General features: G+C 37.4%; 1 protein-coding gene across 1 annotated transcript; it reads right to left on the reverse strand.

The window, feature by feature from the left end:
- Positions 1 to 356: 356 nt before the first annotated feature.
- LOC146871139 (uncharacterized) lies at positions 357 to 25,559 on the reverse strand. Its single transcript, XM_085650299.1, has 8 exons — positions 23,558 to 25,559; positions 23,415 to 23,470; positions 21,975 to 23,327; positions 21,216 to 21,274; positions 11,360 to 11,400; positions 2,944 to 3,381; positions 1,768 to 1,983; positions 357 to 717 (listed from the first exon to the last, which is right to left on the reverse strand). The coding sequence occupies exons 6-8, from the start codon at positions 3,379 to 3,381 to the stop codon at positions 454 to 456; spliced, it is 918 nt and encodes a 305-aa protein (XP_085506425.1). The 5' UTR covers positions 11,360 to 11,400; positions 21,216 to 21,274; positions 21,975 to 23,327; positions 23,415 to 23,470; positions 23,558 to 25,559; the 3' UTR covers positions 357 to 453.
- Between the last annotated feature and the right edge of the window lie 657 nt (positions 25,560 to 26,216).

Genomic DNA, 26,216 nt, shown 5'->3' on the forward strand with positions numbered 1-26,216 from the left:
AAACCATAATGTCATTAGCAATTCGAATAGCTGTAACTTTAATAATAGTAGTATTGTTGGGTGACCTACTGTTTAGATAGTGTACTATTACATGAGTAATAGTTGTGAAGAGAAAGAGAAAGGTTTGAATAGGACGTTCTATATTCTAAATGGAGGAGTAAGTATCCTTATCAGAGTGCAGTAAGTAATATTGAGAAATTATAGATTATTTTTTTTTTTAGTAATACTAGTACCCAATTCTCGCCAAATGTATACATAAGTCATTGTGTAATTATTTATCCGAAAGGCGCACATAAATACATGCAAGTACATTTCAAACATTATTATTTCGTAGAAAAAATAAACAGTAAGTCAAATGTGATTTAAGATTTTTATTAACTAAAATATTTATTTTGTATGTATCCATTTTATTCAAAGTTACAAAAGTAGTTTTCTTTTTGCATATTGCATAATTTAATCTTCGTCGAGAATTTCGACAATGTGTTCATTTTGAAATATTATATTTAGTGTTTTCGGTAGGTGTGGCATAAGAGCCTCTGCAAAGTCCTCAATATCTGCTGGAATTTGTAGGTGGTCCATTAAAAGCGTATTGCTTATTTGTACAGATTTTAAATGTTCATTATCTTGAATTTGTATGGTAATGGTGCTTTTTTCCTGAGTGGTATTTTCGAGTCTATATATAGTTATCTGCAGTTGTTCTTGGGGTGGCTCAATTTTCTGCAAAAAGAAAAAAACATCTGTTATGAAACCCATTTTTTACTGTATATCTTTTTTTTTCTATATTTTAACGTGCTTTTCAGAGAAATAAAACATTTCTATAGATGCTGAAGGAATTTATTCAAGATTTTTCTGTGAATTGCATTTGTTCTGCGCGGTTCAGAGAATGTGAAAAATGTAGTTGAAGGCAAAGACCCAAAGTGCGTACTTATGTGTTCGTACCTATGGAATGTATGAAGGCGGTGTTGGATTTTGTTTGATGCAGAGTGTTTCTAAATGTAATGCAAGATGATCTAAAGGTGACAGATATTTATAGAAATGTATGTTTATATAGCACATTATGTGAAAAATTTGCAATAGAATTCGAATATGCACAGGAAAGTATTGAGAGAGTGCAAATAAACTCCAAGTTAAGTAATAGGTAATGTAAAATCGAAAAGTGCATTTAAGGCAGTTTTTGATTAGTATGTATTCCCAAAAGGTGAATATAGACATAGATAGAGAGTTGGATGTTGCTTTGCTTGAGATGTAGTAATGTATGATTCTGGTGCTATTCTGATAGAAAGTTAGTGCTATATATAAAGTAAGATATTTTATGTTTCCATGTGTTCGTAGGTAAGGTGTAGATATGGACTAAAATAGTTAATATGGCATGGTTATGGACTAGCATTTTAAAATGTGTGCAAAATTATTATACCGAAAGGTGTAGTATGATTTGCAATGTATTCACCTACATGTTTTGCAGTTTGTCGTTAGGTGTTGAGCTGTAGGAAAGGTAAACTGAAAAGTTGTTTGTGATATTTCGAGAGTGTTTTGTATGAATGTATATGCATGTATTTAAAGGCGATATAGTATTTTGGTGTTTTATCTATGTGTACGAGAGTTATGTGTAGAATCACAAATTGTATGTTGAAAAAAGAGCAACTGATGTTACTACGCGTGATATAAAAATGGTGAATTTAATGAGTCTTCTGTTCTAGATGTGTAAGTAAGTTCTTTGCAAAGAATACATTTTTTGTGTTTAGCATTGTCTTTTTACTTTGTACTTACTTGCAATTGTGTATTCCGAGTAGAATTCAATATTTTTTCGTTGTTAAATTCATGCACTGTCAGATGGGTTATTTTTATGTAGCTCCCAAGTTCGATGGGAAAGTCCGCTGCGTCTCTCCACAGTGTTATTTTCACTGAGTCTGTTGCATCGTTTACTGTTATTGATTTTAGTTTTGTTTCTTGCCCTCCAATGAATACAGTTTTTGTTTCTTCCTCCTGTTAAATTTGATAAACAATCATTGTTATTGGTTCTTGCATAGATAGTATACACTTGTGCTGTATCTTTGTTTATTGGAGAGAACATGCGAGTGAAAAGTTTGTTGATTGGTGTGGTGTATTAGTTGTGTAATAGTGTGTGCTACAGTGTGTATGTTAGAGAGTGTGCGTTAGAGACTTTTGTATGGAAGTATATATATGATATAATTTGTAGGAGAGTGCACATAAAAGAGTAGATGATGATATTTTGTATAGTTATCATTTTTACAAGTGTTTCAAATAAATAGTAAAAATACTTTACATATGTTTGAAACTTGTGGGACTGTTCCATGTAATCAACACTTTACAGTGCATTTATTGTCCGATGTGTATTTTTACAGATTTTAATGTTTTTTTCGTAAATTATATTAGTTAAATATAATTTAGATTGTAAAATGAGCGAATAGAGTTGCTAGGATATTGTATGTGTTGTGCAGTAAGTATAGTGCTATTAGCAGCAATGTTGTGTATTCTATTTGAGTTTCTACATCGATTAGTCCTAAATATAGCCTTTAGATGTTATTTCTCTATAAAAAATTGTTGTATGCTTGTAGTAGATTGTACTACAGAGTATTGGCAAAGTTTAAGTAGCAATGAATGAGATAGAGAGTGTCCGTTTTTAACTATATGTAACCTTGTGGTGTGTGTAAACGGAGTAAGTAACAGCTATTACTTGAAATGTTTGTAGATAGTATGTGTGTTGTAGTGAGTGTTGTATATAGTTTATAGTAAAGTGTGCTGCTAATAGTGTGTGTTTTAAAGAGTTGCAGTTACTAAATGTGTTATAGAATGTATGGTATAGTGGTTTGAAGAATGTTATTACAAAGTGTGTGTGGCAGATAGTGTTGCTGATAGTATGTAAGTTTACAGACTACTACATGCAATAGTTAATAACCACCTTAATTTTTTTATGATACGTACCTCAGATATTGTCCCTAATATGCTCATCAATGTCCGTAAATTAGCTTTCCTTATAGTTTTTATTGGAGAAACTGGGGGTGCAGGCGGCTGTAGCAAATATACTGCTTCTTGGGTTATTGTTTCCGGGAGCGTTAATGGTGGCATTCTCGAAATCTTTGTTTGTTTCGTTAAGATGATGACATTGTTCTTGTTTATAAAATTCCGAATTATAATTCCATTCCCTTCTTTTGTTAGCTTGAAAAAATCATCATTGTAGCAAGTTCCTTTAATTGACCCACTTTCATCAGCAAGAGCAATGTGGAATAAAATCTTATTTTCTTGCTTAGCGTTTTTGTAATGTGTTTTTGCAGAGCATTTGACTATGTTTGCTCGTATTGCTTTTTGATACGGTTTGCTTTCCTCGTGTTTGGTTTCCTTAATTTCTTGTATAGAAATCATCTGCAACGAGACAAATAATGTAAGTAGACTTTCTGAATCTAGCATGTAAAGAAAGCAAATTCCTAAAGCAAAATAACATACCAATTGATAATTTCAGCTTATTAAATAGCTACCCATAATGCTTTGTGATCGCTATAGTAGGACTCTAGTATACCAAAGTGAGTTATCTCTTCATTAACATATATATGGTCTAAGGTTGAATTGTAGTCTGTTGTGTAGTTTTGTATTTTTTGGTGACATTGAAATTGGTTTTGCATGTATTCTAAAAGTAGTGTTGCATTATGTGATACTTGTGCTAAATCTATGTTGAAGTCGCCCATTATTATATATTTGTAGTTTGGGTAGAAGCTCAATACGCTAGTTAACTCTTGAAAAAGTTTTTGTAGTTGTACATGTGGTGGTTTGTATATTATCACAAATAAGTAATCACAATTCTTTATAATTAAAGTAAAATGTAAAATGTCAATTTCGTGCTGTGTTTCATAAATTGGCAAAAGGCAAATATTTTTCTTGTAATAAATAGCAATCCCATGCTTGGTATTTTGATTATGGAATTTATCAAATAGCATCAGATGATAGTGGTCAATATATAATGAATGACTGTTCCCTTCCCTAGTTGTGTTTATTTCATTGAGACATATAATATCTGCCTTCATGATATTTGTGTCGGCTTGTATAGCTTTGTGATTTTTTTGTAGTGAACGTATGTTGTGTACAATAACATTAAAGTTTAGCAGATAATTACATAATTGTGGTACTGATATTTCTAATAGCATATCTGTCCTTAAGCGGGCCATTTCGTCATGAACCTTTGGGTGGACAACTATTTTGTCCTGCTGAAAGTTTTTAATATATATGTTTTCTAATGATTTTGCTCTGCTTAAAGCAACATAATGCAAATGATGTATTTTACTATTGTTAAAATGGATGTGAAGTGGTTCAATAGTTTCTCCTTGTGTTCTATGTATAGTACGTGCAGATGATTGGCGTAGTGGGAATTGCTTGCGTATTATTGTTATAAATTTTTGTGTAAATTGAAAATGTCTAGAGATAACATGAATTGGTGTCCAATGAGGTGAAATGTTACTGTGATATATGTGCCTATTTTCCTGTCTTGTTAATTTGCCAACATTTTCTTTATCAAAAAGAATCCATATCACATTTGGAATGCTATTGATAGTTTCTACTAATTCAACTATACCTGTTACACCATTTGTTAAGCCATCGTTAACATTGATATTGCATGTTAGATCGTATCGTAATTTTAATGCAATATGCAATATAAATGGCAGGCCCATGGTCTTAGTTGCATCTGCAGGTAATTGCATTAGTATTTTTTTTTTTTACAATTTCGCTTAGGTCAGATGCAACTGTATCTATTGCGGTTGATGTGTATACAGGGTATTTTGTTATATGTTGTAACAAAACTTCATTATTAATATTATTAACCTCTTTGTTTGTTGCCATTATATAAGGGATGGTTTTGGTAATGTTTTGGGGTGGGTCTTGCTCGCGTGTTTGTATTTGTATAATATCGTCATTAGTTTGTTTTCCTTCTCTTAATCTATTTAGTAATTGAGCAAATGGTAAGTCGTTTAGCTGTCTCATAATTTTTGTTAATTCAAACAACTTAAAGTGTGTTTGCCATAAATTTGTACTTACTGGTCTGTATGAATGCCTAGAATTTTCAAATATGTATGTGTCAAATACTGGTTTTAACTGATAAAAATCTCCAATAGCTAATATGGATATCCCACCAAAAGGGAGTTTGGACATTTTAATTTCTTGTAACCTGTTATGTATAAAATTGAAAAGATTTGCCCCTACCATTGATATTTCATCAATTATTAGCAATTTAAGATGCAATAATTCATTTTGAAGTGCACTCCTGTTCTCATGAGTGAGTGGTTTATGAGATAGCGATTGCGAAACTGGTATTTTGAATGTACTATGTAGCGTTTTACCATGGATGTTATGTGCTGCTTTGCCTGTTGGAGCTGTAAGCAATACATAAATGTTATCAGGATTTTCCCCTGCTTTGGTATTGTAATAGCGTAGTAATGTTTGGTAAAGAGCTGTTATAAGGAAGCTTTTCCCTACTCCTGCACCACCTGTGCAAAACGTATAGCAAGGTGTTTCTTTGGTTTTTATCCAATGCAAGTGATGGTATATAAAGTTAAGTTGCTCATTTGTAAGATTTTGCATCAAACTGTGATATTGGTCATCTGGCATTATATTATTGGTTAAAAGTTCATCATTACTTGTACTTCTAATGCCTAAATCAAATGATAAGTCATATAATAGTGGTTCATTTGTTTGAACTTCAGGACAAATGTTTTCGTCAGTTTCTATATCCATTGGAGGTATAAGTAATGCGTCCAATGTACAGTCTCCATTGGCATTAGGTGTTAAAGGGGTATTATGCCTATTATACTTAGTATGATTAGCGTCAACTATATTTTGAAGTTCTAGGTATTTTTCATAATATGTTTCCTTATTACCAATAATTTGATTTTCTACTCTCCAGGGATAATAAAGCATTAGCAATTCTCTGTAATAATTTTCAGGGTCATTTTTTTAATTAAACCTGCAATATCGAATTATTTTTTGTTTTTGCCGCTTTGTATAATCTGTTTCTGCAGTTTTATTTGGTATATTAATTTCAAGTTCTTCCTCATCCGAGCTATAAAAGTTGTTTTCGGTGAGGAAATTATCATGGTCTGTTGCATCTTTCTGCTTTCTATTTTTATGATTTCCATGATACATAGATGCATAGTCAGCTAATGTACACGTTTCCAAATCTGTAGGACGTTTGCTGTACTTTACTATTACATTATCATATTGTATTTGATTGGATGTATCAGGTAACAAATTTATAGTCTCAATGTCTTTTAATAAGTAGGTACGCTTTTCTGGAGGGCTTGTATTAATGAAAACATACGATCTAGAACTTTTGCGTAAAGGAATTTGAAGTATAAGATAGGCTGCTTCTTGCGCGCTTATTTCTGTACAGTTTAGGAATTTGTTACCTATATGCTTAAGCTGCTCTTTTATGCTTGGATTGTGATAAACTTCTTTTGCTGCTTGTGCAATCAACTTGCTCATTCCACGCTGTGATTTACTAATATATGATACTATATATACGGCACATGCATATGCGTCTAAGATGTATTGTATATCAATGTTTGCTTGCCATGCTTGTAAAATTGTCGTATTGTAGTTATTAATAAAGCATTCAGCTGGTGTTCTTTTTAGGAAAATTGTATTTTTTTCTATAATGCAGCGTATACATCTAACATATTGACTTAGATCTAGTTTCATTGTATCTAAAAACTGTTCAAAGGAATAATGTGAGAACTCTTGCGTGTTCATAGTTAGGTGGATTAGTTCGATTTTCTGTAAGAGCTCTTGATCAGTTTTGTCTAGTGGTAATGGTTCCAGTATAAATGTTTCTGGCATTGGATATTTTGGGTACTGGTATTTGCATGTTCTTTTATGTTTAATACGACAATTTTTGGTATGTCCATGCTTTTGTAGTGGCAATAAAGGCTCGATATTTGTATCTTGTTGTTTTGCACAGGTTATATATTTATCTATAAAAGCTGTAACAGTAGTAACTTCTGAAGTTTCATACTGTGGAGCTCTTTCAATCCATATTATAGCATGTATATGTGGTGATCCTCTTTGTTGAAATTCTACTCTATAAAAGTAATCTATCACCTTGCCAATTGGGTTACTTTTATGCAGTAATATACAATTAAAGAATTTTTTAACTTGAAAGTCAAAATGTCGGGCACAAGTAATGGGATTTCTCTGTATTAATTTGCATTTTTCCTCCCATGACATTTTTTTGAATTCTTCTTCTGTACATTCTTTTTTTTTCTCAGTGCGTAATAGTATGTTGATTAAATGATACCATTTAGTTTCTGCTGCTGATAATGTTAAAAAAAATGTTGGTATCCCTAATTGTCTTATCATAGCAAATAAGTCTTTTTTGCATTGCTCCCAATATGGTGGTGAGCCACGTATTGTTTTTAGTATTTTATATCCCTCATTAAATTGGAAAATGCTATCTAATTTTTGTTTGATGTCTTTTGCTGTAATAATGTTACCATTGGTAAAATATTTTCTAAGTGAGATGTATATTTTGCTCTGTATTTGCTTAATATGCAACTTTTTCAATTTGAAGAAAACATTTGTCATGGACTTTGCTACTCTTAAATCATAACTTCTTAATTCCCATTGACATATTGTACTGTAATGTATTGGTACATGCCTTTCTTTGTTTGTTGGCCTTCGCTTCCCACAAAAAATAGTGGGGAAAGCTAAATATTCTGAATCTTTGTCTTCATATAGACCCCTTGGTGTGTTATATTCTGCAGGTGCTAAGTTAATAATGTTAATGCTTTCTGTAGTTATAGTTTCATTAGTTAGCATAGTATCTAAATTCCCAGCTGCAATGTTGTCTGATGAATCTGATGTATTGTTTGCATCAGAAGTGTCATTACAAGGTGGCATATTCTCTGGTGTATATTCCCAATCTTTATTAACAGTGACTCCATATTCTTGGAACATACTGCTAGTAGTTGCTAAATATAGAGCTGCACGCTTTACTTTGTTTGGCCTTACATTTTCGAAATGGGTATAGGATTTATAGCTTAATTTGCATTTTAATTTTATTGGAATCGTCATGTTATCATTAATTTGTCTTGGTAAAACAGTTACAGTTGTCATAACATCGGCAGGAACGTTAACTACTGCACCTGAGAGAGATTTTTGGAAGCCTCGCGGCAGCGTTCTGATTTGTAAAAAAGGTATTCTTGGCGATACTAATCTCTCTTCTAAATTATGCAAGTGTAATTCAGGTGGGATATCAGGAAATGTCATCCCATTATAGAAAGAACATGGTGGTATTTTGTCCTTGGCAATATATTGGTAACATGTCCGGCATATATCTTCTGTTCGATATTGACTAATGTTACATTCTATGAATTTAGCCCTTTTTTTTAACTTGTGCGTTGTTTGCAAACTTTGTTTATGCCATAACTGATTGCAAATAGTGCAAGCATACTCTGGGCCATATTTAATTTGTGCATGGAAAGTACTAATTGTGGCATTTGTCAAAGATGTTATATTTGTGGCATTAAGTGTATTTTCTGTTTCTTGTGCATGCAATCTTTTTCTGTTACAGTTATTTGGTTGTACTTCTATTGCATTTGGTTCATTGTGAATCCCAGCATTATGTGTAAATGTGTTTGTTATTGGATTGGGATTGTTAATAGCGATGATAGATTCAATATGACTTGTGGTTGTGGAATTCTCTGTATGCATTTGCCTATCGCTGTTGAGTGTTTCTGTAATTGTATTTTCTAGTTGTAACTCTATAGGTGTGATATGTATAGAGGCATGTAGAGTTAACTTAGTAGTATGGATATACATGTCTCTTATAGGTGTAACTTTTTTCTCTCTATGTTTTCTTTGTGTTGTCTCAAGTGACAATTTGCTAATTTTGCGTACTGTAACTGGAGTGAAGTATAAAGTAAAACTTAATGAATGTGGTACTTTGTTCTGGAGAGCCAACGTTCTGATGTAATCAATAACCTGCTCAGGTGATTTGATTTGTAAAGCAATAGAGGTCCCCTTAGCAGGAGGTATTAATTCCTCATTTTGGCTATTTGAATTAAATACAAAGTATGCATGAATCGTTTTGAATATTGAAATAGTGTATGAATTAAAACAAATCAATATACCATTGTTAAAATGCATTGAAGTAAGGGTTCTCAAAAGCCTTGCATTTTGCATTTCTGTTTGCTTTTCCTCCATCGTTATGCTCTTTTTTTGCTTAATTGCATATATAACGCTATTGTGCTCTATGTAATTGGGTAAATATTGTGGTTGCATACAATTTTCTTTATTAATTGACTGCATTTCAATATATAGTGCATTTCCAAGTCCCATAATAGATTGCAAGTCTTGACTATCCCAACTATGTGCGGGTTTACAGTAGTTATGTAGAATAGCAAATAGACTATTTTGTATAGATTGTGTACACCTTGATGGTAGTGTAAGATTTGTTTGTGTTTGCTGTTTGTCTGTACTATTTACGACATTTATATGTTGTTGTGTTTGTGGCCAAAAAGTTTGTTCTATGTTGTTCTTGATGTTAATATGCATTTTGGACAATATAGTCTTGGGGTTACTTTTTGGGCTAAGTATTTTGTTACCCTGAGTGTTAGGTTTGTTTGTAGGATGGGAGCTTTGTATATATGCGTTATTATGCAAATCACTTGTTGAGCCTGTGATGTTTTGTGTCTGTATGTTTTTTGTATCACAACTCGTGACTCTTGTGTTGTGTCTAAGTGTATTTCTAAGTATATTTGCGTATGTCGGAGTATTATGTGAGTTACTTGCATATTCTGTTGTATCTATGCTAGTGCAGGTAGGTAGCGTCAGTTGTGCAGTTGTTATAGGCACAATGCAATTTTTTGAGGGGGAATATGCTGATCAGTAGCTAATGATGTTGATGGCCGAAGAGTACCTGCCTTTGATCTTTGGAGGCAATCTCTTTCATTTTCTATACGAGTTCTTAATGTGTGTGTGAATAAATCTGTACATGCTTTAGTAGAATGCACATAAATATGCTTGTGTAATATGGCACTTGCATTTTTTTCTGCTATGAGCATTGCCTTATGTAGTGAATCTTTTTTAATTGGAATTATATCTATTGGAGTTAATTCATATGGTAAGTAATTACTATTGGGTCGCTTTAGACTATATGCCAGATTTGTTATGTACTGTATAAGCCCTTCAAATGATATTTGTATGGTAATACATGTCCCATTTGGGTGAGGCATTCCTGTGGTGTCGCGGCTATGCGAGTCAAATACAAAGTATGAATGTTCACTGTGCATAATAGCTATAACATACATATCCATGCAAAGTAAAACACCGCAATGCAAATTGAGTGCAGCTCTCAATACTGTTTGCATATTTGGCGACGATGGGTCAAACTGTTTCAGTATATCCCCATAAGAAGGTTGTTTAAGCTTAAGCGAATAGATAGTGTCATTGTGTTGGATATAATTTGGTAAATCATCAGGATGCATAAGCTGTTCTTGATTTATGGAATGCATATCTATATATAAAGCATCCCCTAAGTCCATAATGGCATGTAAATCTTCTACAGTCCATGTATTAGCAGGTTTGTAGCTATTGTGTATGATTGCGAATGTGCTGTTTGGCAAACATTGTTTGCCCCGCGAAGTAGGAGAAAATTTGTTATGCCCTTGATGATAAGCTGCCTGCAGTATTTCCATGATATTAATAGCGACACAAAAATATTGTTCAAATAAACTGCCGGTATTAAACTACCTATTATAGGTTTGTATTGTAGCGTTCTTTGGATGCTGTATTTTAGTGTTGTAAGTTTCTTGTATGGACTATATATCTGTATGCTTCTATACAAGTATAATGCTAACTAGCATATATTAAAATTTATACACACTTTCTAACTTTTCTGAGTAGTTACTATTTATTTGTATAGCTATACAAGGTTCATGCAACTTCCCTTGTGCTGCTAATAACAGTAAGTAATAAATAGATGCTGTTCAGCAAACTAATTTGTGTGAGATAGGTTAGATGTATACTGCATTAAATTTATGCTATATGCATAGGATTCTAAAATGAATAGAAGTGTTTTCTAAGCATGCATTTGTTGTGTGTTTCTATACGCTTGTAGTGTTTCCATGAATGTTGTGCTTTAAGCAAAGCTCAGTGTTTCTTAAATAGCCTGTGAATGATGTTTACGGATTTGTAAGCACTAGACTTTCTCAACAGCCTATAGCTATCGCTAACAGAGGTTATGCATGCTGAAAACAATGAGTATGTTTCAAAAAAAATATATATATATTCTAATGATCCCAACTGATTTGTTTTCACCATAGGCTGGTGTATCAACAATAAATTAAGATACTTTCACCTTGATGCCTTGAAAAAGAATGCGCAACTTCTCACAGTTATCTATGGAAGAATAAAAACAAGTATTAATGTTGATTTAGCATAGTAATATACAGTAAGTTGTCAATAGTAACGAAATTAAGTAATTTTTGCATGGCTCATAAAGTTGGTAGATGTAATAGAGGGAAAACACAAGTAGAAATTGTATCCTAAAGAGCAATACAGATGTAATAATATGGAGATGGTTTGTAGTGTAAGGTTTCTGTCGAGTATGGTAGAAAAAGTGTTGTGAAATGTAGCATAGTGTAGACAATGTGTAGCCAAAAAAGTGTACATCGAGAATGTGTAGCCGAATGTGAAGAAAAGAGTAGTAGAGTGTTTTTCTTAGAGTAAAATATTTAAATAGTTTCATTAAAAAAGACAAACAGTACGGTACAAAAACAAAGGCAATAAAACTTGTCAGTGCTTCACATAATTCATCCCATGGTAGTCTGCAGCACGGAATTATGCAACATATTGGTGCATGCGCTAAGGTACAGGGGCTAAGGCAGAGGCGCAAAGTAACACGTGTCATGCCACATGTGTGAAGTCACAGAATGTGTGTGCTGTAAAGAGTAGATGGAAGAGATTGTGAATGAGAATGTATGCTAAAGAGTGTGTGGTACAGAATGTGTAATAGAGAATGCATGGTGTAAAAAGCATTGTGGCCAGTGTGTGCTATTACAGTTGAAAACAGGGACAGCAAACTGAAAAACTTTGAGAAAAAGTTGACAGAGCCTCACGTAAGTAACCCCATTGGAGTTTGCAGATTGGTTCTCACCTGCATGCTCACTTTCTCATCATCAGCTATTGTCAACTTAAAGGTTTAAAGTTTGAAAAAGCTAGGTAAACAAAGAGGAGAGTAAAGAAGAGGCAGTGTGTCATACGTCAAGAAGTAGCGAGAGGAGTAAGAGTAATGTATGTACAGTACAATTTTAAAGGATAGTAGTGAGGATAAAGACAGTAGAGATGTAAGCATTAGCTCTGGTGCATGTTGTGAAGATGTACACAAAAATGCGTGCAACAGGTAGTATGGTAAAGATTATGTATAATTATAGTGCATGAGAGTGTGCAACAGAGCGCGTGCAATAGAGCGCATGCAACAGCATGCATGCAACAGAGCGCATGGCAAAGGAAAGAGGGCGCGTGGAAAGAGGGCGCGTGGAAAGAGGGCGCGGGGAAAGAGGGCGCGGGGAAAGATGGCGCGGGGAAAGAGGGCGCGGGGAAAGAGGGCGCGGGGAAAGAGGGCGCGGGGAAAGAGGGCGCGGGGAAAGAGGGTGCATAAAGAAATAGTCTATTAATGGTGAAAACACTGAGCTATCTAAAGGAAAAACTGTCCCAAAAATTTGACAGTGCCTTACATAAGTAACATCATTGCATCGTGCAGATTGGTTGTCATGTGCATGCTCACTTTCTCATCATTAGTTATTGCCAACAAACCGGCTGGAAATGTGAATAATGTAGGGGAAAATAAAGTGAGAATAAAGAAGAGCCAGTATGTAGTATACATGGAGTAGAAAGAGCAGTAAGAGTAGTGTGTGTAGTGTTTGCTTGATAGTAAAGGCTAGGAGGATAATAAAGGTAGTAGAGTTGTAAGCATTAGCTAGGGTGCATGTAGAGGAGATGTGTATTACAATTTGCACAGTAGCTAGTATGTTAAAGTGCATACCAAAAGACAGCGTGTAGGAAAGTGTATTGCATAGAGCGTGTGGCAGAGAGGCTGTGGTAAAGAGCTGGTAGTACAGAGAGTGCCATAGAGGCTGTAAATATAGTGCGTGCTATAGAGTATATGCACCATGTTGTCATATGCGCTAAGTTACACGCGCTAAGTCACAGTTGCTAAGCCACATGTGTCAAGTTACACAATGAGAGTACTGTAGAGAGTGGCTAAAAGAGTGTGAATGAGAATGTGTGCTAAAGAGTGTGTGGTACAGAATGTATAATAGAGAATGCATGGTGTAAAAAGCAGTGTGTGCTATTACAATTAAAAAGAAGGGATAGGAAACTGAAAAACTTTGAGAAAAAGTTGACAGAGCCTCACGTAAGTAACCCCATTGGAGTTTGCAGATTGGTTCTCACCTGCATGCTCACTTTCTCATCATCAGCTATTGTCAACTTAAAGGTTCAAAGTTTGAAAAAGCCAGGAAAACCAAGAGGAGAGTAAAGAAGAGGCAGTGTGTCATACGTCAAGGAGTAGCGAGAGGAGTAAGAGTAATGTATGTACAGTACAATTTTAAAGGATAGTAGTGAGGATAAAGACAGTAGAGATGTAAGCATTAGCTGTGGTGCATGTTGAGAAGATGTACCTAAAAATGTGTGCAACAGGTAGTATGCTAAAGATTATGTAAAATCATAGTGCATGAGAGTGTGTGTGGCAGAGAGCATTTAAGAAGTGCATGCAACAGAGTGTGTGCAACAGAGTGTGTGCAACAGAGTGTGTGCAACAGAGTGTGTGCAACAGAGCGCGTGCAACAGAGCGCGTGCAACAGAGTGCGTGCAATAGAGCGCATGCAACAGCATGCATGCAACAGAGTGCATGGCAAAGGAAAGAGGGCGCATGGAAAGAGGGCGCGTGGAAAGAGGGCGCGTGGAAAGAGGGCGCGTGGAAAGAGGGCGCGTGGAAAGAGGGCGTGTGGAAAGAGGGCGCGTGGAAAGAGGGCGCGTGGAAAGAGGGCGCGGGGAAAGAGGGCGCGGTGAAAGAGGGGGCGGGGAAAGAGGGAAAGGGAAAGAGGGGGCGGGGAAAGAGGGCGCGGGGAAAGAGGGGGCGGGGAAGAGGGGGCGGGGAAGAGGGGGCGGGAAAGAGGGGGCGGGGAAGAGGGGGCGGGGAAGAGGGGGCGGGGAAGAGGGGGCGGAGAAGAGGGGGCGGGGAAGAGGGTGCATAAAGAAATAGTCTATTAATGGTGAAAACACTGAGCTACGTAAAGGAAAAACTTTCCCAAAAAGTTGACAGTGCCTTACATAAGTAACATCATTGCATTGTGCAGATTGGTTGTCATGTGCATGCTCACTTTCTCATCATTAGTTATTGCCAACAAATAGGCTGAAAGTGTCAAAAATGTAGGGGAAAATAAAGTGAGAATAAAGAAGAGACAGTATGTAGTATACATGGAGTAGAAAGAGCAGTAAGAGTAGTGTGTGTAGTGTTTGCCTGATAGTAAAGGATAGGAGGATAATAAAGGTAGTAGAGTTATAAGCATTAGCTAGGGTGCATGTAGAGGAGATGTGTATTACAATTTGCACAATAGGTAGTATGTTAAAGTGTATGCCAAAAGACAGCGTGTAGGAAAGTGGGTTGCATAGAGCGTGTGGCAGAGAGGCTGTTGTGAAGAGCTGGTAGTACAGATAGTGCCATAGAGGCTGTAAATATAGTGCGTGCTACAGAGTATATGCACCATGTTGTCATATGCGCTAAGTTACACGCGCTAAGTTACCTGCGCTAAGTCACAGTTGCTAAGCCACATGTGTCAAGTTACACAATGAGAGTACTGTAGAGAGTGGCTAAAAGAGTGTGAATGAGAATGTGTGCTAAAGAGTGTGTGTTGTGGAGTGTGTTTTGGAGAATGCATGGTGTAAAATGCATGCTGTGGTGTGTGCGCAATTTCTGTTGAAAAAAGGGGTAGGAAAAGGAAATAATTGTATAAAAAGTTGACAGAGCACCGCGTAAGTAACACCATTGTAGTTTGCACATTGGTTCTCACCTGCATGCTCACTTTCTCATCATCAGGTATTGTCAACGTTTAGGTTTTAAATATGAAAAAGAAACGAAAACAAAGAGGAGAATAAAGAAGAGGCAGTGTGTCTTTTACGTTAAGGAGTAGCGAGAGGAGTAAGAGTAATGTATGTAGTGTACAATTGTAAAGGATAGTGTTGAGGATAAAGGTCAGTAGTGATGTAAGCATTAGATGTGGTGTATGTTGAGGAGATGTTCTTAAAAATGTGTGCAACAGGTAGTATGGTAAAGAGTATGTAAAAGCATAGTGCATGATAGAGCGTATGGCAGAGAGCATTTAAGAAGTGCATGCAACAGAGTGCATGCAACAGAGTGCGTGCAAAAGAGCGCGTGCAATAGAGCGCATGCAACAGTGTGCGTGCAAAAGAGTGTTTGTAGAGGATTAAAGTATATTATTGCTGGAAAAATTGACATAGGCAAAGTCCAAATCCCCTGGTAGTGTTGAGTGTTTAATGTCAGTAACACTATTGAGGTTTGCCAAATACTTTACTTGTATGTTCACTTCTTCATTGTTAAAATTCGGCAGCATATAGCTTGAAAGTTCCCCAAAAAAAGGATTAAAAAGAGGCGCGTCTAACGACCAACAGTAGTCTAAATGTAGGCATTAAGTATGATATATGTAGAGGAGGTGTCTCTAAAAAAGTGCGCTTTAAATTGTATTCTGTAAAATATAGCATGTTAAAGAGTGCATGTTAAAGATTGTCTGGTAAACAGTGCAAACGCAAGACTGTTTGTAGAATTCTAAACTATATTGCTATCTAATAAATTCAACTGCTCTAACGTAAAAGTTGCCAGCGCCTCATGTTATTAACACCATTCGAGTTTTCCGATTGTTTTGCATGTGCATGCTTACTTCCCCATCAACAGCTAATGGCAAATGTGGTTTATATTCACATTTTCACGATGTCACACAGGCATTTACACAAACCTACACATACACACTGCTTCATTCAATCGTGAATTTAAGTACTCCATGCAAACTTCCCATTTTGCTCATTTCTTTAAAAGCAATAATACATTATTTGATTGTGCACAGCCATCTATGTATTGCTTTTTTTGGCCCAACTCTTTTCTCTCCCCTTTCCCATAGCAAGCTTTTGTTGAGGAAGTTTCCCTCAACCTGCCCCACGCTCTTCAGAATCATGGGTGTCTTTTTTCGCAACTTTTCTCTTTTGCCCAGCCGGACCCATATTTGCTGGTGGGCATGTTTCTTCTATTTTATCTTTGCCCTTTTCCGGCTTATGTTTATGGCTGTGAGGCAAATTCTTCCTGAAGCAGTATGGCAAGCAATGTGCTATGTTTTTTGGCTGTTTTGTTGTTTGCTTGCTTTTTATCTAACTTTTTGTTTCTCGAGCTTAAGCGGTGTGGGTCATTCCGGTGCAGCGGCATGCAGGGAGTGCTTTCCTCGGTAAGTATGGTGCTGTTTGTAGGACTTAGGTAAGGCATATTGTAAGTAACTCATTTTTTTTTTCTGTTTCGTTACAGGTCTTCAGCAGTGAGGGTCGTTCCAGTGCGGTGGCATGCAGGGAGGCTTTTCCTTTGTAAGTATGGTGTTGTTTGCGGGACTTAGGTAAGGCATATTGTATGTTTTGTAACTTACTGTGTATCTTTGTTTGTTTACAGGGCTTCATCGTTCTGGGGTGCTACGGTGGAGATGCCTACATGGAGCACTTTCCCCAAATGTATGGTGCTGTTTGGGCTATGCATCTATTAAAAAAAGCTAGCATTAGCTACGATGTTTAAGAGGTGTGCTACAAATGGTGTGCAGTAAAGTATGTGTATTGAGAGTACGTGTGGAAGAGGGCGCGGGGAAGAGGGCGCGGGGAGGAGGGCGCGGGAAAGAGGGCGCGGGAAAGAGGGTGCGGGAAAGAGGGCGCGGGAAAGAGGGCGCGGGAAAGAGGGCGCGGGAAAGAGGGCGCGGGAAAGAGGACGCGGGAAAGAGGGCGCGGGAAAGAGGGCGCGGGAAAAAGTGCGCGGGAAAGAGGGCGCGGGAAAAAGTGCGCGAGAAAGAGGGCGCGGGAAAGAGGGCGCGGGAAAGAGTGCCAATAAATAAATAGTCTATTAATGGTGAAAACACTAAGCTAGCTAAAGAAAATAATTGCCCACAAAGTTGACAGTGCGTTACATAAGTAACACCATTGCATTGTGCAGATTGGTTGTCACGTGCATGCTCACTTTCTGTTTATTGTTTTTTTTTGACAAATAGGCTGAAACTGTGCAAAAAGAAGTGGAAAAAAAGGTGAGAATAAAGAAGAGACAGTATGTAGTATACATGAAAAAGTAGTTTTGAGCAGTAAAAGTAGTGTGTGTAGTGTTTGACTGATAGTAAAGGATAGGAGGATAATAAAGGTAGTAGTTGGAAGCATTAGCTATGCAGCATGTAGAGGAGATGTGTATCACAATGTGTACAGTAGGTAGTATGTGAAAGCGCCTGCCAAAAGATAGCATGTAGAAAAGTGTGTGGCATACAGTGTGTGGCAGAGAGCCTGTGGTAAAGAGCTGGTAGTACAGAGAGTGCCATAGAGGCTGCAACTAAACTGCGTGCTACAGAGTATATGCACCATGCTGTAATATGCACTAAGTTACATGCGCTAATTTATCTGCGCTAAGTTACCTGCGCTAAGCCACATGTGGTAAGTTACACAATGAGAGTACTGTAGAGAGTGGATAAAAGAGTGTAAATGAGAATGTGTGCTAAAGAGTGTGTGCTGTGAAGTGTGTTTTTGAGAATGCATGGTGCAAAATGCATGGTGTGGAGTGTGAGCAATTACTGTTGAAAACAGGGATAGGAAAATGAAAAAAATTCAGAAAAAGTTGACAGAGCCTCACGTAAGTAACACCATTGGAGTTTGCAGATTGGTTCTCACCTGCATGCTCACTTTCTCATCATCAGCTGTTGTCAACTTATAGTTTGAAAGTATGAGAAAAGCAAGGGAAACAAAGAGGAGTATAAAGAAGAGGCAGAGTGTAGTATACATAAAGGAGTAGCGACAGGAGCAAGAGTAATGTATGCAGTGTACAAATAATAAAGGATAGTAGTGAAGATAAAGGCATTAGAGATGTAAATTTGCTGTGGTGCATGTTGAGGGGATGTATATAAAAATGTGTACAAGAAGTAGTATGCTAAAGAGTATGTGAAATGATAGTGCATGAGAGCGTGTGACACAGTGCGTGCAACAAAGCGCACGCAACAGACCGCGTGCAACAGAGCGCGTGCAACAGAGCGCGCGCAACAGAGCGCGTGCAACAGAGCGCGTGCAACAGAGCGCGTGCAACAGAGCGCACGCGCTAAGTTACACGCGCTAAGTTACCCGCGCTAAGTTACACGCGCTAAGTTACACGCACTAAGTTACACGCGCTAAGTTACACGCACTAAGTCACACAATGAGTGTGCTGTAGAGAGTGGATAGAGGAGAGTGAATTTCAATGTGCGCTAAAGAGTGTGTGGTGTTGCGTGTGTTTTGGAGAATGCATGATGTGAAATGCATGGTGGCGAGTGTGCGCTATTACTGCTGAAAATAGGAATAGCAAAAGGTAAAACTTGTCCAAAAAGTTTGCAGAGCCTCACGTCAGTCACACCATTTGAGTTAGCAGATTGGTTCTCACCTGCATGCTCACTTTCTCATCATTAGCTATTGTCAACTTTTAGTTGTAAATTATGAAAAATCATGGAAAACAAAGAGAAGCTTAAAGAAGATAAAGTGTGTAATAAACATAAAGGAGTAGCGAGAGGAGTAATTTATGTAGTATACAAATATTAAAGGTTAGTATTGAAGATAAAGGCAGTAGAGATGTAAGCATTAGCTGTAGTTCATGTTGAGGAGATGTACATAAAAATGTGTGCAACAGGTAGTATGGTAAAGAGTATGTAAAATCAGTGCATGAGAGAACGTGTGACAGAGCACGTGCAACAGAGGGCATGCAACATAATCTCGACACGTGCTAAGTTATACGCGCCAAGGCACACGCGCGAAGTCACACAAGCAGTGTGTATGTAGAGAGTGAATGGAAAGGGGCATTAAGGAGAAAGTAGGCATAAGAGTGCATGTTATAAAATGTGTAACAGAGAACGCATGGTGTAAACTGGATGAGGAGTGCATGTGAAAGTCTATAGTTAAGCCGTTAATAAAAAGTGTTGCGCAGTAGGAGCATATATATGTAGTATACCAAAAACTGCCAATGCAGGACTTAATTGCCAAACAGTGCATGACATTTTTAAGCTATGAACCATATGTTCTGAATGAAAAAATGCATTTTTTTCCAACGCGTGATTCCCCAAAAACAATTGCACAGTAGTATCTGCATTACTGCGGGTAATACATACATGAAGGCCAATGTTTGTACAGCAAACACTAAAATTAAGTAACCTTCGAGGAGCGATGAAATAATTTAGAAAAGGATACCTCGTCCCGCTAGCGTACTTTGTGAAACCCCTCCCACCCCCTCCAAAAGTCTAACAAACATCACATGACAAAATGTCACTGCTAGTATAAGCTTAACCCCCCTCCCCCCCTTTTCGCCCCCCTCATCACACACTTGTTTCAGTTGGTTCCATTAGCATAGAAGCCTTAGAGATTTAAGTAAGGTAAAGACGCGTTTTAGACGGTACCTATACGTAAACAATGCACCTTGAAAGCATATGCAAAGAATCCCAACCGGAAGATGGTAAATGTATTCAAATGTCAAGCAAAACGAATAGAAATAAAGCCAAATCTATAGAATGCGCGCACCATAACTGCAATCATAGGCCAAAAGTCAGATCCAAAAGGAGGCATGCACATGAAAACATTTCACATAAATGTTTCGCATCACAAAACACATTTCGCCAACAAAAGTAAAAGAGTCGTAAGACATGTAACGAACAGTATCAAGCGCATTAATATTCCACGGGTGCGAAATTTGTATACTAGCATATAATTGCAGATGACTGGCAACAGTCGCAAATTTGCAATGCAATCGATGTTAAAGTATCTTATGCATAGAGTGTTTCAGTGAGGATGAAATAAGTGGCAAACTAAAGCCAAACGTTACCGTAATAAGGCTAGCATTAGTGCACATGACAAAATGTCACTGCTAGTATAAGGTTAACCCCCCTCCCCCCCTTTTTGCCCCCCTCATCACACACTTGTTTCAGTTGGTTACATTAGCATAGAAGCGTTAGAGATTTAAGTAAGGTAAAGACGCGTTTTAGACGGTACCTATACGTAAACAATGCACCTTAAAAGCATATGCAAAGAATCCCAACCGGAACATGGTAAATGTATTCAAATGTCAAGCAAAACGAATAGAAATAAAGCCAAATCTATAGAATGCGCGCACCATAACTGCAATCATAGGCCAAAAGTCAGATCCAAAAGGAGGCATGCATATGAAAACATTTCACATAAATGTTTCGCATCACAAAACACATTTTGCCAACAAAAGTAAAACAGTCGTAAGACATGTAAACAGTATCAAGCGCATTAATATTCCGCGGGTGCGAAATTTGTATACTAGCATATAATTGTAGATGACTGGCAACAGTCGCAAATTTGCAATGCAATCGATGTTAAAGTATCTTATGCATAGAGTGTTTCAGTGAGGATGAAATAAGTGGCAAACTAAAGCAAAACGTTACCGTAATAAGGCTAGCATTAGTGGTGCAAGCAAAAAGAGCAAGTCAATGTACTGCGTGTGCATTCGTTAAAGTAGGACTAATATGTTTTGAAAGCTGTTCGGTTTTAAGCTAAAAAAAAAATGATGGCATCTAAACGTAACGCTTACAAATCAAAATAAGCAGGATACCCAACGATGGCGAAGCGGTACCGTAATGTATACCGAAATACTGGCGAAAGCCAAAAGCATCCAGGTTATGTGCTGTCTATGTGTGTCCCTTCTAAATTCTGCCCAATCTACGCTCACCAAATATTTTATTGCAAACTTGACAAAAAAGCGCGGCTCGGAAGTTTAAATGCATTCAGATACGAAGCGCACTGTGGTAACTACAAAGCGCCTAACATGTTTCCAAAGGTTGAGATCGCAAAACCACTGCACTTGTCATTAGCCAAACACGACAGAAAACGTTCAGTGAGTTCATTGTGTAAACGGAAATACAATAGAAGCTGCTTACCTTATAGCAATAGAGATCGTTTTGGTCGTACCGGATGACCCACGAAATGTCTTGAATGTCTGCTCTCCCAGTTTAGGTCAAGGAAAAGAGAAATAAAAGGGAGTTAATTCAAATGTCTTCTGAAATCTAGCCATCTATTCGAAAGGCAAATGCATTGTAAGTTGTATTTTAAGTAATAATTGTACGATTTCGGACAACAGAGCAAGTGTGCAATGCAATCCAGGGAAACGTTTGTAATGCAGTGTGCGCCTCACTAAGTATGCAATACACGCGTACCGTAATGTGTATAGTAAGAGTGGCAAACACCCAAAAACTGCAAAATAACGTGGTGTGCGTGCGTGCTCCTTATAAATCGTGTTAAATCTTTCCTAGCAAGTGATTTCTTTTCAAAAGATTGTAATCGCGGCTTCGAAACTTAAAGTCAGCAAGATACCAAACGATGGCGAGCCGGTACCGTAATGTATATATAAATCGCGGCGAAAGGTAAAACATTAATGTAATGTGGTGTGTGTGCGTGTCCCTTCTAAATTCTGCCTAACATATGCTAGTACATCTTTTCGTTGCAGCTTTTAAATAAAAGTGCGGCTTTGAAAATTTAAAGCCATAAAGACACTCAGCGAACTTTGCTAATAAATAAAGCGCATAACATGTTTGCAAAGGTTAACATTGGAAATTTACTGTACTTGTCATTAGCAATCCACGATAGAAAACGTTCGTTGAGTTTATTTTAAAAAGGGCAATACAATTGAAGTTGCTTACCTTTTTGCAATAGAGATAGTATACTTCGTACCGGATGACCCACGTAATGTCTAGAATGGCTGCTGTTCCAGTTCAGGTCGAGGAAAAGAGAAATGAAGCGTATTTAATATAAATGATCTAAAAAATGTAACCATCGATTCGAAAGCAAAAGGCATTCTAAGTTGTATTTTAACTAATAAATGTACGATCCCTGACAACAATAGCAAGTCTGAAATGTAAAGCATGGGAAAGTGTATTATGCAGAGAGCGCTTCACTAAGTATGCAATACACGGGAAACGCTAGCAAATCGGTACCGTAATGTATTTATTAATAGCGGCGAACACAAAAAGCATGCAAGGTAATGTGGTGTGTGTGCGTGGTCCTCACAAATTTCGTCAAATATTTATTAGCAAGTGTTTTTCTTTTTAAAATGCAAGTAATCGCGGCATTGACAATTAAAGGGAGCAAGATACCAAACGATGGCGAAGCGGTCCCGTAATGTATATAATAATCCCGGAAAAAGCATAAAAATTAAGGTTATATGGGGTGCGTGCCCCTTCTAAATCCTGCCCAATATAAGTTAGTCAATTTCCCCGTTGCAGATAGTAAATAAAAGCGCGGTTTTGAAAATTTAAAGGCATCAAGATACTGAGCGGACTTTGCTAACAATAAAAGCGCCCAACATGTTGGCTAAGGTTAACATAGTAAAACACCAGCACTTTACATTAGCAAAACACGATACAAAACGTTAAATGCGTTTATTTACAAAACGGCAATACAAATAAAGTGGCTTACCTTTTCGGAATAGAGATAGTTTAGCTCGTACTGGATGACCTGGAACCAAGCAATGTTTTCGAATGGCTGCTCTTCGAGTTTAAGTACAGTCAAACCGGAGGAAAGGAGAGTTACTTTAAATGAATAACAATAGAGAAGTAACACTTGTTTACGAACAGCACGCGTGTGAAATCTTGTTGTTGTCTAGCCGTATGCTAATGTTTGGGTGGTGGTCTTCCTTGGATGAAAGGAATGTCTGCCTGAGAGTGTGTGCTATCGTTAGCGAGGAGGTGTGAATTCCTGGCGAATTGAATGTGAAAGCATGCATGAGACAGATAGCGATGCAGCAAAAGGAAACGCGGCTCCAACCTGTCTGACCGCGTTCAAAGTTTTTATCAAAGAGAATTCACCGCAAATGCGCTGTAAAGCTAAAACCTCCTTTACGAATACAAAACATTCTAAATACAGGCAAATTACGAAAATAAGTAAACAGACTTACCTTTAGATGCCTTACCTTAGACCCGCCAAAAGATTAATACCTACAGAGTAAAGCTCCTAAAGCACGATGCTGCCCGGGATAGTCAGGCCCGCGGAAGTCCCTGTAAAACCCCCCCAAAAAATGTCTAAGTGAAATACGAATCAGACAAGATGTCTTATTAAAGATCCGCAAACACCAGCATACATACCGGCTGAAGTAATCTTTGCATGACGCTTCCCAAGGACGGATCGGACCGGGGAATCCCTGTGAAAAAAAAAGTAAAAATACAAGCGTTAGATAAGGGACAGACAAGATGCTTTACTACAGAGGCGGCAAACGCATTATACATACCCATGGAAAGCAGTGCAAGCACGTTGGTTCCCGGGAACGGGCCAGAGAGAGGCATACCTGGAAAACAAACCGAAAGTAATTTATTCCAATAACAACCTGAGGTAATGCCTATAATTGGTGAACAAACTTCAAGTGACCCGTTTATAACTGCGTAGCACCTACCATGCGATCTGCAAAAGACTGTCACTCTCCCCCAATAGCAGATTCTGTTAAAAAACGTGCCCTTATGATAACTCCCAAGCATTACAATCAAAGTAAACGCAATTTTACATTGAACATATTACGTTTCAAATAATTCAACTTAGCTGTCTGTAGCTGCGTCCGCCTACCGTGAGATCTAGAAAAGAGTGCCACTCCCACCACATCAGATTCAACCCAAAAACGTGCCCCACCCTCACCGTACGCAAATATTGAATTGCACACAATACACGTGACTGTACTTCCGTTACAAATTCTGTATTCCAAAGAAATAAACCGTCTAACATACAACCTTAAAAAAGTGAACACATCCCCACAAATTACAGCATCGATAACTCTCCAACATTCTAATTATCGTCAAAGTAATTTTAGAATGAACCTAAAAAGGAATAAAAGATTCGCACTTACCTGTCTGTAGCTGCGTCACTCCTACCGTCCGATCAGAAAAAGGATGACACTCCCAATACAGCAGATTCATCACAAAAACGTGCCCCACCCTGACGTAATCACATATTGAATAACACACAATACACGTGACAGTACTTTCGTGACAAAACCTGTATCACAATCAAATAAACGTTCTAACATCCAGCAATAATTAATTCCCAAGAGAACATAACAGGTATAAAAGATTCGCACTTACCTGTCTGTAGCTGCGTCACTCCTACCGTCCGATCTAGAAAAGGATGACACACTCCCAAAACAGCAGATTCATCACAAAAACGTGCCCCACCCTGACGTAATCACATATTGAAGAACACACAATACACGTGACAGTACTTCCGTTACAAAACCTGTATGACAAGCAACTAAACAGTAACACCGAGCAATAAATAAGATAACCTTGTATTACAAATACATCATCAATAACTCAAACATTATAATCACATTAAAATTCTTTCAAATAAAACATAACAAATATAAAAGATTCGCACTTACCTGTCTGTAGCTGCGTCACTCCTACCGTCCGATCTAAAAAAGGATGAGACACTCCCAAAACAGCAGATTCCTCACAAAAACGTGCCCCACCCTGACGTACTCACATATTGAATCAAACACAATACACGTGACAGTACTTTCGTCACTAAACCTGTATGACAATTAAATAAACAGTCTAACACCCAGCAATAAATACGAAAAAGCTTTGAACCAAAATACATAATCAATCACACAAACACTATAATCACATTATAAATAATTCAAAATAGAACATAACAGGTATAAAAGATTCGCACTTACCTGTCTGTAGCTGCGTCACGCCTACCGTCCGATCGGAAAAAGGATGACACACTCCCAAAACAGCAGATTCATCACAAAAACGTGCCCCACCCTGACGTACTCACATATTGAATCAAACACAATACACCTGACAGTACTTTCGTCACAAAACCTGTTTCACAATCAACTTTGCAGTCTAACACCCAGCAATAAATAAGATAACCTTGTATTACAAATACATCACCAATAACGCAAACATTATAATCACATTAAAAATACTTTCAAATCAAACATAATAGGTATAAAAGATTCGCACTTACCTGTCTGTAGCTGCGTCACGCCTACCGTCCGATCTTAAAAAGGATGAGACACTCCCAAAACAGCAGATTCATCACAAAAACGTGCCCCACCCTGACGTACTCACATATTGAATAACACACAATACACGTGACAGTACTTTCGTTACAAAACCTGTATCACAATCAAATAAACGTTCTAACATTCAGCAAGAAATACGAATAAACTTAGAATAAAAATACATCAGCAATAACTCACAAACATTCTAATCACAGTAAAAGTAATTTCCAAAAGAACATAACAGGTATAAAAGATTCGCACTTACCTGTCTGTAGCTGCGTCACGCCTACCGTCCGATCGGAAAAAGGATGAGACACTCCCAAAACAGCAGATTCATCACAAAAACGTGCCCCACCCTGACGTACTCACATATTGAATCAAACACAATACACGTGACAGTACTTCCGTCACAAAACCTGTTTCACAATCAACTTTGCAGTCTAACACCCAGCAATAAATAAGATAACCTTGTATTACAAATACATCACCAATAACGCAAACATTATAATCACATTAAAAATACTTTCAAATCAAACATAACAGGTATAAAAGATTCGCACTTACCTGTCTGTAGCTGCGTCACTCCTACCGTCCGATCTAGAAAAGGATGACACACTTCCAAAACAGCAGATTCATCACAAAAACGTGCCCCACCCTGACGTACTCACATATTGAATCAAACACAATACACGTGACAGTACTTTCGTTACAAAACCTGTATCACAAGCAACTAAACAGTCTAACACCCAGCAATAAATAAGATAACCTTGTATTACAAATACATCACCAATAACGCAAACATTATAATCACATTAAAAATACTTTCAAATCAAACATAACAGGTATAAAAGATTCGCACTTACCTGTCTGTAGCTGCGTCACTCCT

Source organism: Triturus cristatus, chromosome 1_1 (assembly GCF_964204655.1).
Source record: "Triturus cristatus chromosome 1_1, aTriCri1.1, whole genome shotgun sequence".
NCBI lineage: Eukaryota > Metazoa > Chordata > Amphibia > Caudata > Salamandridae > Triturus > Triturus cristatus.

What these genes read in the sequence shown, in the direction of transcription:
- LOC146871139 (XM_085650299.1), bottom strand. Translation starts at nt 3,381, where the DNA reads ATGATTTCTATACAAGAAATTAAGGAAACCAAACACGAGGAAAGCAAA. An exon ending in TATTAGGGACAATATCTGAG is followed by an intron (nt 1,984 to 2,943) that starts GTACGTATCATA and finishes CAAATTTAACAG; the next exon opens with GAGGAAGAAACAAAAACTGT. An exon ending in CTCGGAATACACAATTGCAA is followed by an intron (nt 718 to 1,767) that starts GTAAGTACAAAG and finishes TTCTTTTTGCAG; the next exon opens with AAAATTGAGCCACCCCAAGA.